The following is a 19,969-nucleotide window of genomic DNA, read 5'->3' on the forward strand; positions in this document are numbered from 1 at the left end:
CGGGCCGTCCTCGGCCGGGGCGTGCCTCTGTGCCCGACAGCCGGAGGGCGGCTTGGACGCCTTCTCCCATTGGCAGCAGCTGCAGCCGCAGGACAGGGGCAGCTCCGCCCCCTCCCCTCTCTGCACCTGTATAAGTCCTGGGCGGCTGGCTCGCGTTCCCCAGAGGCACCCCTTGGGCACACCCCGGCGCCGTCCCCCTCGGCTGCCCGCGCTCTCCCCGCCATGGAGCTGGGCTGGCTTTGCAGCTCCGCGGTGTGGCTGCTGCTCCTCTGCAGCCTGGCGGTGAAACTCCTGCGCTCCGACCTGTTGCTGACGCCCAGGCTGCTGCTCCACGTGGGGCTGCTGCTGCTGCTGCTGCTGCTGCTGCCACCGCTGCAGGGCTTGGGCTGCATCTGCCTGCCCCTGCCTCTCAGCGCAGCCCTCACCAGCATGGCCTGCTGGCTCATCCTGGCAGGTGCCACACGCAGGAAGAGGATCCCTGCCCCCGGGAAAGCCGTTTTCATCACAGGTCAGTCGGCAGCCAGCATGCTGGTGGCGCGTCGTTCACCATCCCTGTGCTGTTGGTGTTGAAGGGGCTGGCATGGCGCACCCGTGGCGATCGCAGAGGAGGGCTCCCTGAACTGGAGCTCAGGGGGCTTGCCCAGGCGAGTGCACGTGTGTCTTGCTGAGAGCCAGGCAGAGGGAGTCATGGTCACTGTGGGAGATCAAAGTGGCCCAAGACCTCGAGAGAAGGCGCTTGCCTTCGTCTGCATGCATGAAGCATCTGGGCTTCCTTGCCTGAGCCATCTGAGTGGCCAGCCGGATGGCCAGCCTGCCGGCCGGCCTGTTATATCCACAGCCCCCCTCCTTGCTGCCCACCTGCTCTCAGCGTTTGCTAGACCTGGTGGCCTTTCTCAGGGCTCTGTGGGACAAAAGTGGGCCATAGCCAGATCCAGCCCTAGGCCAGTGCTCTCCAGCCCTCAGGGACCCTGCCCAACTTCTATTACACCTTGACTGAACATTTGCCCACAGGTCTGTGGGCATGAAAAAGAGGAAGAGCTCTTGAATGTGGCTCTTTTTTCCCTTTTTCCTTTTTTTGCTTCAGAGCATGACATGCCCCATAGCCTGATGTGGACCCACTGCTAGAAGGAGGACAAGGAGCACTCGTGAGGAGTGGCCCTTGGTGTAGTAAAGTGCGCCCCTGAGCACCTTCTAGGATGAAGCCCAGCACTGCTCTAAGAACCGCACCCCCACAAGTTGCGTTAGGCATTTGGGGGGCCAAGGCCAACATTTCCTTGCCATGGGGAGTGCCTGCCCCATTCTTGGCTGTGCTACCCCTGTGCAGTCACCAAGGGCAGAGAGAGGCCTCTTTCAGCCCCAGCCTGCAAGTTGGGGGAAGGAATTTAGGACCGAGTCTGGCAGATTTGAAGTGAGGCATTGTTCCAAAATTTTCCTCCTGCCACATGAGCCAGCTGAGGGCAGAGGGTCAATAGGCCTCTGCCTGAGGCTGCTGCCACTTCAAACTTTTTCTGAAGGGCAACATAAAAATCAGTAAAATAAAAACAAATAACTTCCACAGGTCTCATCCAGAATTACATCCAGGTAAAAACCTGCACAAGATTTGAGGTTTTGAGACAGTCACTTTTTGAGTCACCTCAGCAAGCTCCAAGCAACATGTGGGGATTGGGAAAGGGCTCTCAGGGGCTGGAGCAATATGCCTGCTAGAGGAAGGGCAGGCAGGCAGGCTGTAAATCTGGCCACTCTTGAAGGGGGCAACTGGCAGGCCCACAATGGGAAAGTGTGTGGGGAGGAATGGGGAAGAAGCCCTCCCTGGCACAGAAGCAGGTATGGGGTTGGCTGGGGTGTGTGTAGGGTGGGAAGAGAGGCCAGCAAGAGAGCGCCAACACATTGAAACTCATCACCATAATTTCTACTCATCATAACCCAAAACTATCGCTGGCATCCATTTACACAATTACTTAAGGCGTTGCTGATCTTTGACAATATGGATCAGAAGCACTTATGATGGGGCAAAAGGAGATAGAGCTGTTCTCCTATGAGTCATGATAGCTCCATGAAGTATCCATATTCCGAGACAACATGAGGGGGTTCCTCCCCACGCATGTCTTCTTTTGAGCTTCCTGGGGGTTTTGCTGGTTGTCCCTTCTTGGGAACACAACGCTGGGCTTAGCTAGACAGAGGGCTTTTATCCTGCAAACAAGATTGGTTACTCATGGAAGTTTGCAGGTCCTTTACATGCTGTTGTCAAGTGTGTGGGCCTTTCCCATGCTTTCTGACCTTTATCCCATTTTTGTTTAAGATAGTAGATAATGAGCTATTTTAAAATCACATTGATTTTCTCCTTGAAAAGAGGAAGTGTATTATAACATAGTGCCATCTAGTGGCTTTATAATTAAACATATGGAGTTTCCTGATAAAAGAACTTCTTGGGTGGAGGGGGAACGGAAGTGCATGAAACGGCCCCCGTAAAGCTGCAAGATTATATTAAAAAAAAACCTCTGTGTAGAGAAGCTCTGTCCCACCCTGGTCTGTCCCAGCAGATATGATCTCTTTTCTACCTGGAAGAAAAAAACATGGCAGATTTGCTGCTGAACATCCATTAAATCCTCCACTTCACTCCCATCCTGAGCTGGGATGCATTTTACTTGCTTCTTTTACAGGAAAGCCAAGTGGTAAAAAGAGGCCTGGGGGCGGGGAAGGTGCCCCTTGAACAAAGGTCATAGAAGAAAGACAGCACCCTCTCGAATGCCACCAGCTGCATTCTCCCCAGAGGACCCACCCTGGGGCAAACGGGCCCCTTTCATCAAATAGCACCCCATGGGTGGAGTTCACAGCCGGTGGCATCTGCTCCTTTGACAGTTGCAGCAGCTTGTCATATGACATGGGGGGCTCCTAGCACCACTCATATTCTGCTATATATGGCAGAAGTGGTGGGAAAACATGGGCGGGTGGCAAGTGGGAGATCAGGCTGCCTGGACCCCCTCCCCATAAAATTCTGTGGCTGAGGCAGGGCAAAGACAGCACTATGAAAGCTTCATCTGGATGTAGCCCATAACAGCAGCTCTAGTGCTGAGAGGGCAGCTGAGGATGGGGGAGGGGGGTGCTTGCAGGCAGCGCGCTCTGCGCAGTAGCAGCCAACCGAAGGCCTCGAGCGCCTGCTGTTCCAGCTGTTTCTCCTGAAGTGATTTTCCCTGAAAAGATGGAAGCAGCTGTAAGAAAACACGGGAGGGCCACGAGGGGATGAGGGCGACGTTTGCCCACCCCAGAAATGTCTGTGAACAAGACAGGGAGATGGCGCCATAGAAACCACAGCAGACAGTAACAGCTACACGGAGTCTTGTGGCACCTTTAAGACATCATGAATGTATCCTGGCAGAAGTTTGCATTGTCCACGTCATCACATGATGGAGAGTTTCAGTTTTTATACAGCACATATCGTAGGGAAGAAGTGTTAAACCAAGAAGTCAGAAGGAAATTCAATGCAGAAAGTACTGATGGTGACAACCGCATGAACAGTGCGGCTGTGGCAGACCACCAAACTCCTGGCACTAGGTAAGCCAATTGGAGGGTCCGTGGACAGTGAGACCGAGGGGCCACCTGAGCAAGAGAACTTCAGGGGTCCCTTATCCTTCAGAGAACGTAGGCTGTGCCAGAGAAATGTGCACCACAGTAAAATGTGTCCAACTAAATGTGCATTTGGAAAAGCTTTATGGGAAGAATATTTAGAGAGGAAACATATTTATTTATTTATTTATTTATTTATTATTTATTTATTTATTAAAGCATTTATATCCCGCCCTATATCACAAGGATCTCAGGGTGGCATAAGGGTTACCTTTCCAGATAATACGTAAATTTGTAAACCGCCCAGAGAGCTTCGGCTATTAGGCTGTATGAAAATGCAATAAATACATACATACATACGTTATCCAGCAAACGGAATGTTTTTCGAATGGGGCCATAGATAGCCTGTACATTTCCACTGTACCTTGGAATAGTGTGATTGATTCTGGAGATTTACAGCTGCTTTGTTCGCCATATCTTTATTTGCAGTCAGTTGATCAGAAAGAGAAAAATACAAATCGTTTCAACAGGGAATCAATACATTGAATTAATTACAGAAAACATACCATTAAAACATATATGGAAATAATGCATAGGGATCAAGAGTGGAAGGGAGCAGAATCAAAAGAAGGATACATAAATTAACATTAGGTCTTGAGCTGAATATATTCAAACAATTATACAATCATACGTGGTCTAGTAAGGATGGCCAGGTTCAAAAACTTGGCAACCTGTATGGTAATTGTTTTATTTTGGCCCTGGAAGAGACTTGGTTTAAACTGAAAGTATCAGCCACCAAACTGAAAGGCCCCAGTTCTACCCTATCACATTTGATTGAGTAGTGGCTCCATGGGAGGGTTTCTCAAACACTGTTTGAGGCTTAGGGAGGAACTTCCTCCCAAGTCCAAGTGGTTTGTGAAACTAGTGGACTTGGTTTTTTATAGCATGGTTTGCTTACGTGACTCTGCATGTTCTCTCTTTGCTCTTTCTGCTCCCTGCTTTACTGTGCTCTTGATTCTCCCAGGGCAAAACCTAGATGTGGAGCTCTAATCAGGAGCACCGGAGTGCAGGGCAGAGACTGCATTAGCTGAAGGTTCTGACTGAGAAAACAGCCAAGGCAGAACTTCCCCAAGAATTCTAAAGTTCCTTTTCGAGCTGGAGAACAGTCTGACAAACTCATGCTGACAAAGGTGTTAATGGAACGTGTTTTGGAGAGACTGGACCAGTGTCTCCCGGTCTCTGGCAGACAAAGTTTTAGTCAATCACAAGTTGAATATGAGTTAGCAGTGTGGTGCAGCTGCAAACAAGGCAAATACAATATTAGGTTGCATTAACAGAAGTAGTTTCTAAATCACAGGAAATAATCACAGGTCTGATCTCTCGCCTAGACTATTATAAAGTATGGACACCATACTTTAAGAAGGATTCAGATAAACCTGAACAAGTTCAGAAAAGGGCAACAAAGATGATCAGGGGGCTAGAATGACTCTGTCCTTCTTCGCTCTTCCTCCACCCACATTGTTTTTCTGTTACCGGGCAACTTGCTCCTGCCCGCACCCACTGTATCTGTAAGATACTTCCAGCTCATTAGCAGCTCAAACATACAAGGCAAGCCACTGGTTTTTGGAAACCTGGGGCTGAAATTGCACTGATTTTTTTTAAAAAAGAAAGGGTGGGGGGAGGGCATTTGTGCACATAAAACAGGCCTGGTGAAATGTGGAAAAAGCAACTCCCGGCCCCATTTTTCATAAGATAGGGTGACCAACTGTCGGGATTTCCCCGGATTTGTCCTGGTTTTTGTTCTTTCTATGGTGTCAGGGGGGATTTTCTATAATTTTCAATAATGTCCTGGAATGACACACCTTCCCCTTTAAGGCTGCCATTAGCATGGCAGGAGGGAATGACATGCTTTCTTGAGGCACATCATTTCTCACCCAATCCATTCTTTCTCTGTTAAGAAAGCTATTAATGGTGGCTTCCCCTCTTAGATGAATAACATTCAGGAGTAGAAGGTGAAATTTGTGTGAGCATGAGGGACTGGTCTGGAAGAGTAACCACATGTTTTTGATTCATATGGTAAATCAAATACACCCCATGAACCACTGTACTCATCATGAGGTGAAGATTAATGTAGGTTTTTATATCTTAAAATTAGTTTCCCCCCCCCTCCCCTGCTCCAACTAAACATCATAATCTCCTGGCTTCCTGAACAAACTTCCTGAACTCTTTATTCTAGGTTGACCAACTGTTAGGATTTCCCCGGATTTGTCCTGGTTTTTGTTCTTTCCATGGTGTCAGGGGGGGATTTTCTATAATTTTCAATAATGTCCTGGAATGACACACCTTCCTCTTTAAGGCTGCCATTAGCATGGCAGGAGTGAGTGACATGCTTTCTTGAGGCACATCATTCCCCCACCCCGAGCTCCAATTGAGGTCTTAAAGGGGAAAGTGGGTCATTCGTGGACATTATAGAAAAGGCACCAACTGGAGTGGATGGTGGTGGTGCAGAATGAAATCCTTTCCCCTCCTCCACTCCAATTGCGTTCTTTAAGGTGGCGGGGGAATAACGTACTTTCTGCAGGACTCAGAAAGCTGCTTCCACACACACACACACACACACACACTAGGTGTCCTCTTTTTTGGTTTCCCAAATATGGTCACCCTATCATAAGAAAAAGAATTTTTTAAAAAGGGGCTCCAACCCCAACCAGGATCGGAGCAGGGAAGGGCCTGGCAGCCAACGAGGCAGGTTCTGCTGCCAAATCCCCTGGGATGCTGGGCAGAGCCAGTCCACGCTCACCTTGGTCGTCTGGAGAGCCCACCAACCACGGGCTGTGGGTTGTTCACATTAAGGGAGTCCTGGACAGCTGAATGAAGCCATCTGAATTGCACAAGCAGCCCAAGTATTCATTAGTGCTGGCAAGGTTCTTGGGCTGGGCTGGGCTGGGCAGCAGCAGGCTGCGGGCAGCTGGAGGCCAGGAGAGGTGGAAGGGTGTGCGGAATGAAATGCTGAGCCAGTGTGTTCAGTTGCCACATTAGCATAACCTACATGTGCATGGGTGAGAGAGTGCATGCACCAGCACGCTCCCTAGTGCTCCTTCATCCTATCCATGTACTAGGCCTTCTGCAGAAGGAAGTTCTCAGGGGCTGCCAACCCCAGTACAGTTCAGATCATGTTCTGGAAGGTCTAGAGAAAAACCTGCTTGTACCTGCTGGTTTGGGAAGCAGAGGGGAAACTTCAGATTTCCAAGATGTGCGGCAAATTGATGCTAGATTCCTTTCAGAATTCATAGAATCATAGAATCATAGAATAGCAGAGTTGGAAGGGGCCTACAAGGCCATCGAGTCCAACCCCCTGCTCAATGCAGGAATCCACCCTAAAGCATCCCTGACAGATGGTTGTCCAGCTGCCTCTTGAAGGCCTCTAGTGTGGGAGAGCCCACAACCTCCCTAGGTAGCTGATTCCACTGTCGCACTGCTCTAACAGTCAGGAAGTTTTTCCTGATGTCCAGCCGGAATCTGGCTTCCTTTAACTTGAGCCCGTTATTCCGTGTCCTGCACTCTGGGAGAATCGAGAAGAGATCCTGGCCCTCCTCTGTGTGACAACCTTTTAAGTATTTGAAGAGTGCTATCATGTCTCCCCTCAATCTTCTCTTCTCCAGGCTCAACATGCCCAGTTCTTTCAGTCTCTCTTCATAGGGCTTTGTTTCTAGACCTCTGATCATCCTCGTTGCCCTCTTCTGAACACGCTCCAGCTTGTCTGCGTCCTTCTTGAATTGTGGAGCCCAGAACTGGACGCAATACTCTAGATGAGGCCTAACCAGGGCCGAATAGAGAGGAACCAGTACCTCACGTGATTTGGAAGCTATACTTCTATTAATGCAGCCCAAAATAGCATTTGCCTTTCTTGCAGCCATATCGCACTGTTGGCTCATATTCAGCTTGTGATCTACAACAATTCCAAGATCTTTCTCATTTGTAGTATTGCTGAGCCAAGTGTCCCCCATCTTGTAACTGTGCATTTGGTTTCTATTCCCTAAATGTAGAACTTGGCATTTATCCCTATTAAATTTCATTCTGTTGTTTTCAGCCCAGCACTCCAGCCTATCAAGATCACTTTGAAGTTTGTTTCTGTCTTCCAGGGTATTAGCTATCCCACCCAATTTGGTGTCATCTGCAAATTTGATCAGCGTTCCCTGCACCTCCTCGTCCAAATCATTAATAAAAATGTTGAAGAGCACTGGGCCCAGGACTGAGCCCTGCGGCACCCCACTCGTTGCCTCTCCCCAGTTTGAGAAGGTTCCATTGATAAGTACTCTTTGAGTCCGATTCTGTAGCCAACTGTGGATCCACCTAATAGTTGTTCCATCTAGCCCACTTTTAGCTAGTTTGTTAATCAGAATGTCATGTGGTACTTTGTCAAAAGCTTTGCTGAAGTCAAGATATATGACATCCACAGCATTCCCACAGTCCACAAGGGAGGTTATCCTATCAAAAAATGAGATCAAATTAGTCTGACAGGATTTGTTCCTGACAAATCCATGTTGGCTTCTAGTAATCACTGCATTGATTTCAAGGTGTTTACAGATTGACTTCTTTATAATCTGCTCCAGAATTTTCCCAGGGATGGATGTCAGGCTGACTGGTCTGTAGTTCCCAGGTTCCTCCTTTTTGCCCTTTTTGAAGATAGGGACAACGTTAGCCCTCCTCCAGTCGTCCGGCACCTCACCCGTCTTCCATGATTTTGCAAAGATAATAGACAAAGGTTCTGAGAGTTCTTCCGCTAGCTCCTTCATTACTCTTGGATGCAGTTCATCGGGCCCTGGGGATTTGAACTCATTCAAGGAAATTAGGTGTTCTTTGACCATTTGTTTATCAATCTCAAACTGCAATCCTGCCCCCTCAACTTCTGCTTCACTTTTTCCAGGGGGGTCATAGATCCGCTTTTGGGAGAAGACCGAGGCAAAGTAGGAATTGAGCACTTCAGCCTTTTGTTTGTCGTCTGTTATCAATTTGCCATCCTCATTAAGCAGTTGAACCACCATTTCTTTCCTCTGTCTTTTACTACTCACGTATCTGAAGAAAGCCTTTTTATTGCTTTTAGCATCCCTCGCTAATCTCAGCTCATTCACAGCTTTAGCCTTCCTGACGCCATTTCGGCACTTCTGCGCCACTTGTCTGTACTCTTCTTTTGTAGCCTGGCCTTCCTTCCACTTCCTATATGTATCCCTTTTTGTTTTCAGTTCATCAATAAGCTTTTTGTGGAGCCACATTGGTTTCCTCTGTTGTCTTCTATCTTTTCTCCTTGTTGGAATTGTTTGTAACTGTGCCTTTAAAATTTCATTTTTTAGATACTCCCACCCATCCTGCACTCCTTTTCTTTTTAGGCTCCCTTGCCACGGGACCTTACTTATTATAGTTCTGAGTTTATTAAAATCAGCTTTCCTAAAATCCAGAGTACGTGTATGGCTACGCTCGACTTTTGTCTCCTTCATAATCAAGAATTCAAGTATGACGTGGTCACTTTCCCCCAGAGTTCCCGTAACTGCCACTTTATCCACTAAGTCATCCCTATTGGTCAATAACAAGTCAAGGATTGCTGACCCTCTAGTTCCTTCCACCACTTTCTGTAGGAGAAAGTTATCACCCATACATGTCAGGAATTTCTTGGAAGGGCCGCTTTTGGCAGTAATGGTCTCCCAACAGATATCAGGGTAATTGAAGTCCCCCATCACTACTACATCACACTTCCTTGAAACACTGGCAATTTGTTTCTCAAAAGTTTCGTCCTCGTCTTCTCCTTGATTGGGTGGTCGGTAGTAGACTCCGATTATCATATTCTTTTTATTCCTAGCCCCATTTATTTTAATCCAGACGCTCTCGACGGGGCTCCCAATCTCATCCGCCTGTATTTCTGTGCAGGGATAGGTATTTTTAACATATAGTGCAACTCCACCTCCCTTTCTATTTCTTCTGTTCTTTTTGAACAAGTTATATCCTTCAATTGCTATATTCCAGTCATGGGAGTCATCCCACCAAGTTTCAGTTATACCTATCAAGTCGTATTTGCCTTCATGTAATAAGAGTTCAAGTTCATTCTGTTTGTTTCCCATGCTCTGGGCATTAGTATATAGACATCGAAGACCATGTGTTTTATAGTCTGGCTTTGTTCCTACCTTGTTGCAGACACTATTTTGGGACTCTGTTGGAGCTGTTCTCTGTACTGTGGTGCATTGGCCTTCATCCATTGTTGCCTCAAAATTTACGTCTCCCACCCCCACAAGATTCAGTTTAAAGCCCTCCTGATGAAGTTCTTCATGCTGTGGCCAAACTCATTCTTTCCAGCCCTTGTGAGGTGCAACCCATCCCTTGCCAGCAGTCCATGTTCCAAGTAGCGTAGCCCGTGGTCCCAGAATCCAAAACTCTCACGACGGCACCACTTTCGAAGCCAGTCGTTCATCCGGAGTATTTTTCTTTCCCTTTCTAATCCTCTTCCAAGAACCGGGAGGATGGATGAGAAAACTACCTGGGCCCCAAAGTTCTTCAGTTTCCTTCCCAGAACTTCAAAGTCTGAAATGATTTCTTTGTAGCTCTGCTTGGCGACGTCATTTGTTCCCACATGGATGAGAAGAAAGGGGTATGTGTCCGTGGGCTTTATGAGCTTTGGTAACCCTTCAGTCACATCTCTAATCTGTGCTCCAGGGAGACAGCACACCTGGCGAGTCCATGGGTCTTCACGACATACTTGGGTTTCAATCCCACGCAGCAGGGAGTCTCCTACAATGACTACTCTTCGCTTCTTCTTGGTTGACCTACCTTCTGTCTCTTGGTCACTGTTGCATGGTGCCTCCTGTACTTCTTCCTCTGCAAACTGTCCTTCAGTCTCATTCTCCAGAAGCTGAAAGCGGTTGCTTAACTGCAATGGCTCCACCGGTGCAGAACGCCCTCTAATTCCTCTTCTAACTGTCACTCTTTTCCAGGGAGTTTCCTCTTCATTGGCTTTCCTCCCCTCAGCATACTCCACTTCTGCTTCAGCTGGCTGTTGTTCTTCAATCTCATGTGCTTCTTGTTGCTGTTGCAGTTCCACCGTTCGGTCTAAGAACTCCTCGACTTCTCTTGTTCCTTGGAGGGTGGACACTCGCTGCTCAAGTCCCCTCACTTTTTCTTCCAAAAGTGCCACCAGCTTGCACTTGTTGCAGGTATACGCCATGTTGAGCTCAGGCAGAAACACGAACATTGCACACCCTTTGCAGGTCACTACCTCTAGGGACTCCTTTCCATCCATAATGTCGATTTCTGCTTTTGTTTTTCCCCTTTTTGATTATAGTAGAATTGCCTTTGCTTTGTTGTGTCCTCTCTGAAGGTACACAACTATATGAGGATGTCTTAAGGGAAAGTAATCTTTTGGGGGTTTTTTTGCTTTTGTTTGGTGGTGGTTTTGTGGGGGGTTTTTTTTTCTCTTTATGCTTTTCTTTTTTCCCCCACCTCTTTTTTATTTTTATTTTATTTATTTATTTTTATTATTATTATTATTATTATTTAGAGGCCTCCCCCTTGGCCTCCCCTGCCGAACTCCCCCTGCCAAACTCCTGTTTGCTCTTCCTGTTCGCTCGCTCCCTGGGAATCTGGCTTACTTTTCTAGCTCCTCCTTGAGCTGGGCCAGCTGCTCTTCCCTGCTTCTGCTTAGCTCCAAGTCAGCAACCAGAATCCTTATTTGCCTGTTTATGATTAAGCTACATGTACAGTTGGATGACCTGCCACAGGCTTACATGAACAGGCACAAAATGCAAAGAGGAATAAACAAACAATAAAATGTCCAAAGGTGCCAGCGTGGGTGGGTGGGCTAATCTTTCATAGAATCATAGAATAGCAGAGTTGAAAGGGGCCTACAAGGCCATTGAGTCCAACCCCCTGCTCAATGCAGGAATACACCCTAAAGCATCCCCGAAAGATGCTTGTCCAGCTGCCTCTTGAAGGCCTCTAGTGTGGGAGAGCCCACAACCTCCCTAGGTATTTATTTATTACATTTCTATACCGCCCAATAGCCGGAGCTCTCTGGGCGGTTCACAAAAACCGTAACTGAACCGTAATAGGTAACTGATTCCATTGTCGTACTGCTCTAATAGTCAGGAAGTTTTTCCTGATGTCCAGCTGGAATCTAGCTTCCTTTAACTTGAGCCTGTTATTCCGTGTCCTGCACTTTGGGAGGATCGAGAAGAGATCCTGGCCCTCCTCTGTGTAAAAAGAAAGCCTTTTTATTGCTTTTAGCATCCCTCGCTAATCTCAGCTCATTCTCAGCTTTAGCCTTCCTGAAGCCATTTCGACACTTCTGTGCCACCTGTCTGTACTCTTCTTTTGTAGCCTAGCCTTCCTTCCACTTCCTATATGTATCCTTTTTTGTTTTCAGGTCATCTCTAAGCTTTTTGTGGAGCCACATTGGTTTCCTCTGTTGTCTTCTATCTTTTCTCCTTGTTGGAATTGTTTGTAACTGTGCCTTTAAAATTTCCTTTTTTAAATACTCCCACCCATCCTGCACTCCTTTTCTCATTAGGCTCATTGCCATGGGACCTTACTTATCATAGTTCTGAGTTTATTAAAATCAGCTTTCCTAAAATCCAGAATACGTGTATGGCTACACTCAACTTTTGTGTCTTTCGTAATCAAGAATTCAAGTATGACGTGAATTCTCTCCCTACTCAAAATCTCTCTATCTCTTTCTTGAATATAACCTTACAGCTGGCATGTGTGGGCCTTTGATCGTTGAGCCATGGGACAGAGTTAAAAATCCCTTTTGTAAAATCTTGGGAAGAAATTCAGGCAATGAAAACTTGAAAGAGGGCACATCTTGTGGGGGGGGGGAGGCACATTCTCCCCTCCTTCCTTTGCTTCTGAAATTGTACTCTCAAGGCTGAAATGGGCTCCCTGGACTTGCCTTGTGTAACTCTGAACCTCTAAAAGCTAATAATAATAATAATAATAATAATAATAATAATAATAATAATGATGATGATGATGATGATGATGATGCAACAACAACAACAACCCCTCCCTTTCTTTCTACCTGGATGCAACATATTTCTTGAAGCACTCAAGAAATAGATGGGGTTGGAAGGGAGCAGCCTGAAGCTCATCATGGCATTAAAAAGATTTTGTTGCTTCAAGGCAGGCTAAAATGTTTTTTTCCTCTCCCTGCTTCTGTCTACATGTTATCTTATTTGTGCTTTGAAAAACATTTGACAGCACCTACCAGTAAATTGTGGCTGGATGTTTGATAGGCAACTGGTGCAGGGCCCTGATCCACATTGGGAAAATGTTCTGGATTGGGGGCCTATGTAGCTGCTTTCCTTCTAAATCAGAGGGACCATCTTAACTAGGCTTTTAAAGAAGCATGAATGCAGTAATGATTCATTAGTGATAATGAATAAACAATAAACAATAACAGTCCAATAAACCTGTTGTGATGACACTATTTCTCGTTCAATATTCGACTGTTTCCCAAACCACTGTTATGACAGCTTTTTTGGTGCCTTATTGTTTCCATGTGCTGCAAGGATATGTATATTCCAACTTAGCTGTATTGTAACTCCTACCGATAGGATTGGCTTTAAAACTGTCGAACCTGTTTTGCAACATTTCCCCCCACCTTTCCCCCCCACCCCATCTCATGCCTTTCTCCTCCTCTTTTTGTTCCCTGCTATTTCCTCAGACTGATTTTTATGGGATTTGTGGGCAGCAAAAAACAAACAACAGTGAACACTAAAACCAGCACCAAGACCTCCCACTGTGTTTCCCACCCCACCTCTTTTGCCTTTTCCTCCTCAGTGATCTCCTGCCACCCCTGGTGTGGCTGTTTTTGATTGAGCACATGTGGAGCTCCACCACTGTGAATTACCACACAATTTATTTTCCACCCTCCATTGGTGCACACCATTGAAGGTGTGTATGCTGTCAGTGGACACAGAGAGAGAGGAAACTGAAATGGCACCCTGCCTCCACAGTTAGGAACGTAGGAACTGCCATATCCTGAGTGGCATCTAACCCAGTACTGGCAACACAGACTGGCAACCACAGCTCTCCAGGGTTTCTGGCAGGTTCCTTTCCCAGCCCTCTCTGGAGATGCCATGAGGGATTGAACCTGGGGCGTTCTGCATGCGAAGCACAGGCGCTGCTGCTGAGCCACAGCCCCACCCTGAGTTGCAGCAGTATACTGACTCTTGCGTCACGCACTCTCGCTACAAACATGTGGCCTTTTGAACTCCTCCTGTTTTTTCACAATTTGAGCGCTGTGCTGATGCCCCCAGTGCAACAACTGCATTTCCGGGTGGGGTGGGGTGGGGTAGGGAGTGGGACCGGCCTTGCACACAAAAAGGGCTTCAGTGTAGACCTTCTCCAGAAGGCCCTTAATTGTGCCTCCTGGGATGATGCCTTTATGGGAGTATCCTTGGCCAGCCCAGGAGCTGCGCAGCTCCTCTCTGGCCTTCCCAGGGAACACAGCGTTGAGGCATTCCTTGAATAGTGATAGCCAGAGGCTCAATTATTAAAACAAGGAAGTGGGTGGCTATAGGCAACCTTCCTTGGTGGAAAAGGCACCCAAGGAGCAAAGGTGGGTGCTGGCAGGAGCACAGCTAGGCTGGCACTCTCAAGAGGGCAAAAGCACCTTTAGGCCCTGGAAGCTGTGGCGACAGAGGGGGAATCTGCTGCCCTGAGGGATGCCACCCTTGGCAGCAGGAGGCCCCACGCTTGCCTTCACCCTGTTTCTCCCCAGGATTGGTTTTCTCTTGAGAAGTGCACACTCCCTTTGCCCAGCGCTGCTTTCCGCGTGTAGACCTCCATCATGCAGCTACCCCTGCTTTGGCATTGCCCACTACCTGACATGCCTTCACGCTCACTTGGCCTGCCTGCCTGCCTGCCTGCCTGAGGGTCTTAGGAGAGGAAGGGGAGGTTGGGAAGAAGTTCCAGCTGGGGGGCAGAGAGTGGGGTCATGTTTGGGAGCTTTAGGAAGGTTACCCTTGGAGCACGTGCACCAGAAGCAGAGCCCTTTGGCACCCAGGACAGACAGAGGCCAGGAGGAATGGAGCAGCTGGCAGTGGACCCAGAGACTGACACATCTAAGACCAGCGCTTGGATGCTCACTGGTGCTAAGTGGAGCGTTTTGCTGGCTCTTCTTGCAGAGTTTAATCAAAGCCTCTTACCCCAACCCTGCCATTCCCACAATTCCTTTGACCCACCACTAAAATTAGGCAAGGTCTGGGGCTCAGGAATGGTTCTGAAGGTTTTGCTGCTGCTCTGTTGGGATTCAAATCCACCCCACCATCTCATGACTCACTGCCAAATGGGCAGAACAGCAAGGGCACGTCATGCCTGCCTCGAGTGCTGTTTTTTTTAGTGGAAAGACAGGGTTAGGTACAAGCCAAATACATAAGTGCTTATCAGTAGACTGGGATGCTCGTTTCATTTTGCATCTCTGTAATTTAGGGCCAAACCACCCATTGCATGGGTGCTGGACTAGAATCACATAAGAACTTAAGAGCATCAGACCAAGGACCCCTCTAGTCCAGCACTCTGTTCACCAGCTGTCTATCAGGGACTCACAAACAGGACATGGGTGCATCAGCTTCATGGGATGACCCCATTGGGTTCTAGAATTATGAGAGAGGGAGAAAAGAATTTCCCTACCAGCATTCTGCTCACCATGAATTTTGTCCACTCTATTGTGTCTCCCTTTAGCCTCCTTTTTTTCAAGCTAGACATTTCCAGCTGTTGTAGCCTTCCCTAAAAGGGGGAATGCTCCAGCCCCTTGATGCCCTTTTCTGCACTTTCCCCAGTTCTACAATATATTTTTTTAGGTGTTGTGTCAGGTTTTGCTGGTTGACTGAAGCTGAAATGCGATGACTGTGATAAATCCCTTGCAGATAAGCTGGGTAATAAACTCATCGAGGCCAGGGAAGGAGGGAGGGCGAGGTGAGGCTAGATGCAGTGCTGGGGAGTTTACCAGTTTAATGAAGTTAATTCAATGAGGCAGAAAAGAGTCTTTTTCTAATGCAGAGTCCAAAGTCCAAGAAATTCAAGGCATAAAGATGAGGGGCAAGCCTCAGAGTCTAGGACCAAGCTTGACGAGACCTGACTTTGGTTTTCCAATGAGTCTCCTGTGTCTTCTACCTGCTTTTAAGATCAGCATCCTGGAGCAGATGCTGGCAACTAGTCCTCTGTCTTCCAGAAGACTTTCTGTCTTAAACGGACCAACGCTCACCTCCATTGCTCTTTTACATGAAGCCTCCTTCGCTCTATTGGGGTCAGCGGAACCTGGTCCTCTGAATCCAACAGAGGGGCTGAAGCAGTGCATTGATCACTATCAGATGGTAGTGAAGACTCTGCTTCTGTGCTAGTCCTTTCATCTGGGTCTGCAACCTGTCATTCCCCTCCATCCTTGGAAGAATCTGAGGGAGACATGACAGTGCAGTGACAAGAACTGTACACAGTATTCTAAGTGTGGTCACACCATAGATTTGTACGAAGGCAATATGATACTGGCAGTTTCGTTCTCACTTCCTTTTCTAATTATGCCTAACATGGAGTTTAACTTCTTTACAGCGACCACACACTGGGTTGACATTTTCATTGAGCTGGCCAACACAACCCCAAGATCTCTTTCTTGGTCAGTCATTACTAGCTCAGATCTCATCAGGTTATAGTTGAACTTGGGATTTTTTGCCCCATCGTGCATCACCTTGCACTTGCTTACATTGAACTGCCTTTGCCATTTGGAGGCCCACTCTCCCAGTTTGGGGAAATCCCTTTGGAGCTCCTCACAATCACTTTTTGCTTTAACCACCATAAATAAATTGGTGTCATTGGCAAACTTTGCCACTTCACTGCTCACTCCTAACTCCAAATCATTTATGAACAATTTGAAAAGCATCAGTCCCAATACAGATCCCTGTGGGACCCCACTATTCACTTCTCTCCATTGATAGAACTCACTGCTTTATGTTATTTAACCAGTTACTGATCCACAGGAGGATCTCTCTTCTTATTCCATGACTGCTAAGGTTGCTCAGGAGTCTTTGGTGAGGATTTTTGTCAAAAGTCTTTTGGAAGTCCACCGGATCACCCCTGTCTACATGTTTATTGACACTCTGAAAGAACTCTAAGAGGTTAGTGAGACAAGACGTACCCCTGCACAAGCTGAGTTGATCTTTTTCAGCAGAGCTTGTCCTTCATATGCTTACTAATTTTATTTTTAATAATGCTTTCAAGAATTTTACCCAGAACACACATTGTTAACCGGCCTGTAATTTCCCAACTCCTATTTTAAAAATTGGTGTTATTTTGGCCAGCTTCCAGTCCTTTGGTATGGGGGCTGTTCTTAAGAACATGTTGAATATTTTGGTTAGAAGATCAGCAATTTCATATTTGACTTCTTTGAGAATTCTAGGATGGATACCATCTGGGCCTGATGATTTATTTGCTTTCAGTTTATCAATAAGGTGGGGAACATCATTTTTTGTCACCGCTATTTTGCTTCAGGCCCCCACCCGAAAACATCAATTCAGGCACTCTCTTATATCTTCTGCAGTGAAGACCGATGAGAATAATTCACCCAGCTTTTTTTGCATCCTTCTTCAGTATTCCTTTAACTCCATTGTCATCCAACAATCCAACTGCCTCCCTTGCTGGTTTCCCGCTTCTGATACATTTAAAAACTTCTTAGTAGGGTTTTCAAAGTGCTTTTTCTTTTTTGCATCTCCTATAGTCTGACTAGTGCAGAGTAAACTGGAACGCCTGCTTTTTGTGACTTGGAAACTATGTTTCTAGTAATGCACGCCAAAATCACATTAGCCTTTTTGAAGCTACATCACACTAGTGACTCATATTCAGCTTGTGAAACCTGTCATTTAATCCAATCCCTTGCTCTATCACCTGATGCAGGACTTTGCAGTTATCTCTGTTGAATTATCTTTTGTTAGATTTGACCCTGTTTTGCATTCTATCGAAGTCATTTTGGCTTTTATTCCTATCGTTTGAGGTGTTAGCTATCCTAATTTTGTGTCATGCACAAATTTGATAGATATTCTCACCACTTCACAATAATAAGAATATTGAAGAGCACCAGGACATCCTATTTGAAACCTCCCTCTATTTTGAAGAGGAACCATTGAGAAGCAGCCTTTGAATATAGTTTCCAACAGCTGTGAATCTATCTGATGGCAACATCATCTAGTTGACATTTAACCAGTTTCCAAACCAAAATATCATGAGGGACTTCATCAAATGCTTTGCTGAAATCAAGCTAAATTACAACCACAGCATTCCCATGATCCACTAAGCTAGTAATGATATAGGCAAACCCATGCTGACTTCTCTGAAATGACTGCATTATCGTACAGAGGCACTGTGGTCACAAGTTCCCCTTTGGGAGAAGATAGCAAAACTGTTGAGCACTTCCATCTTTTCTTTATCACCCACTAACAGTTCACCTACCTTCCTGAGAACTGCGTACCATGTGATTGATTGCATTGCATTTCTATAGCATTTTCTAATAGCATTCTGAGCAGTTCACAACAGTTAAAACTATACAATTCAGCATGGAAAAACATAATGTAACAGATTAAAAAACAACAGAAACTGAAAGACTAAAATGCCTTAGAAAATAAAGAGGTAAAACAAAATATAGGTGCCAGGGGAGCTCTCTGGGGAGCTCATTCCATAACTGTGGTGCCACATTGGAAAAGACCCTCTCCTTAGTAGACACTCACCTCATTGGGGGGGGGGCACCCAATCCCTGTTAAGAATTTTCAAAGCCAGCCCCACTTATTGCAGTAAGCAAGACAAGAAGTTACCAGAGCATGGATTACTATAGCTAGGCTACCTCTGTCCAGATAAGGAATTTGTTGGGATAGCAGCCTACACTGATAAAAGGTGGCCTGTGCACCTTTTATTATCCCCAACTCCAAAGCTTTGATTCTGCCTGAGCTCAACATGGCGTATACCTGCAACAAGTGCAAGCTGGTGGCATTTTGGAGGAAAAAGTTAGAGGACTTGAGTGGCGAGTGTCCACCCTCCAAAGAATAAGAGAAAATGAGTTCTTAGACTGAACGGTGGAACTGCAACAGCAACAAGAAGCACATGAGATTGAAGAGCAACAGCCAGCTGAAGCAGAAGTGCATTATGCTGAGGGGAGGAAAGCCAATGAAGAGGAAACTCTCTGGAAAAGAGTGACAGTTAGGAGCAGAAGAACTAGAAGGCATTCTGCACCAGTGGAACCATTAGAGTTAAGCAACCGCTTTTAGCTTCTGGAGGATGAGACTGAAGGACAGTTTGCAGAGGAAGAAGTACAGGAGACACCGTGCAACAATGAACAAGAGGCAGAAGGTAGGTCAACCAAGAAGAAGAGAAGAGTAGTCGTTGTGGGAGACTCCCTGCTGTGTGGGATTGAAACCCAAGTAAGTCGTGAAGACCCATGGACTCGGCAGGTGTGCTGTCTCCCTGGAGCACAGATTAGAGATGTGACTGAAGGGTTACCGAAGCTCATAAAGTCCAGGGACACATACCCCTTTCTTCTCATCCATGTGGGAACAAATGATGTCACCAAGCAGAACTACGAAGAAATCATTTCAGACTTTGAAGCTCTGGGAAGGAAACTGAAGAATTTTGGGGCCCAGGTAGTTTTCTCATCCATCCTCCCGGTTCTTGGAAGAGGATTAGAAAGGGAAAGAAAAATACTCTGGATGAATGACTGGCTACGAAGATGGTGCCAACGTGAGAGTTTTGGATTCTGGGACCACGGGCTACATTACTTGGAAGATGGACTGCTGGCAAGGGATGGGTTGCACCTCACAAGGGCTAGAAAGAATGTGTTCGGCCACAGCATGAAGAACTTGATCAGGAGGGCTATAAACTGAATCTTACGGGGTCGGGAGACGTAAACCTCGAGGCAACAATAGATGAAGGCCAGTGCACCACAGTACAGAGAACAGCTCCAATAGTGCCCCAAAACAGTGTCCGCAACAATGTAGGAACAAAGCCAGACTATTAAACAAATGGTCTTCGATGTCTATAGACTAATGCCCAGAGCATGGGAAACAAACAGAACGAACTTGAACTCTTATTACATGAAGGCAAATACGACTTGACAGGTATAACTGAAACTTGGTGGGATGACTCCCATGACTGGAATATAGCAATTAAAGGCTATAACTTGTTCAAAAAGAACAGAAGAAATAGAAAGGGAGGTGGAGTTGCACTATATGTTAAAAATACCTATCCCTGCACAGGAATACAGGCGGATCAGACTGGGAGCCCCATTGAGAGCATCTGGATTAAAATAAATTGGGCAAGGAATAAAAAGAACATGATAATCGGAGTCTACTATTGACCACCCAATCAAGGAGAAGACAAGGACGAA

At 46.5% G+C, this 19,969-nt stretch overlaps 1 protein-coding gene across 1 annotated transcript in view; it reads left to right on the forward strand.

Moving 5' to 3' along the window:
• The first annotated feature begins 222 nt into the window (after positions 1 to 222).
• HSD11B2 (hydroxysteroid 11-beta dehydrogenase 2) overlaps positions 223 to 19,969 on the forward strand; it is a 71,733-nt gene continuing 51,986 nt past the window's right edge. The window contains exon 1 of the mRNA XM_063141490.1: positions 223 to 508. Within this exon, the coding sequence (XP_062997560.1) occupies positions 223 to 508 (286 nt within the window). The remainder of the gene's footprint in view (positions 509 to 19,969) is intronic.

This window comes from Elgaria multicarinata, chromosome 14 (genome assembly GCF_023053635.1).
Source record: "Elgaria multicarinata webbii isolate HBS135686 ecotype San Diego chromosome 14, rElgMul1.1.pri, whole genome shotgun sequence".
Classification (NCBI taxonomy): Eukaryota; Metazoa; Chordata; class Lepidosauria; order Squamata; family Anguidae; genus Elgaria; species Elgaria multicarinata.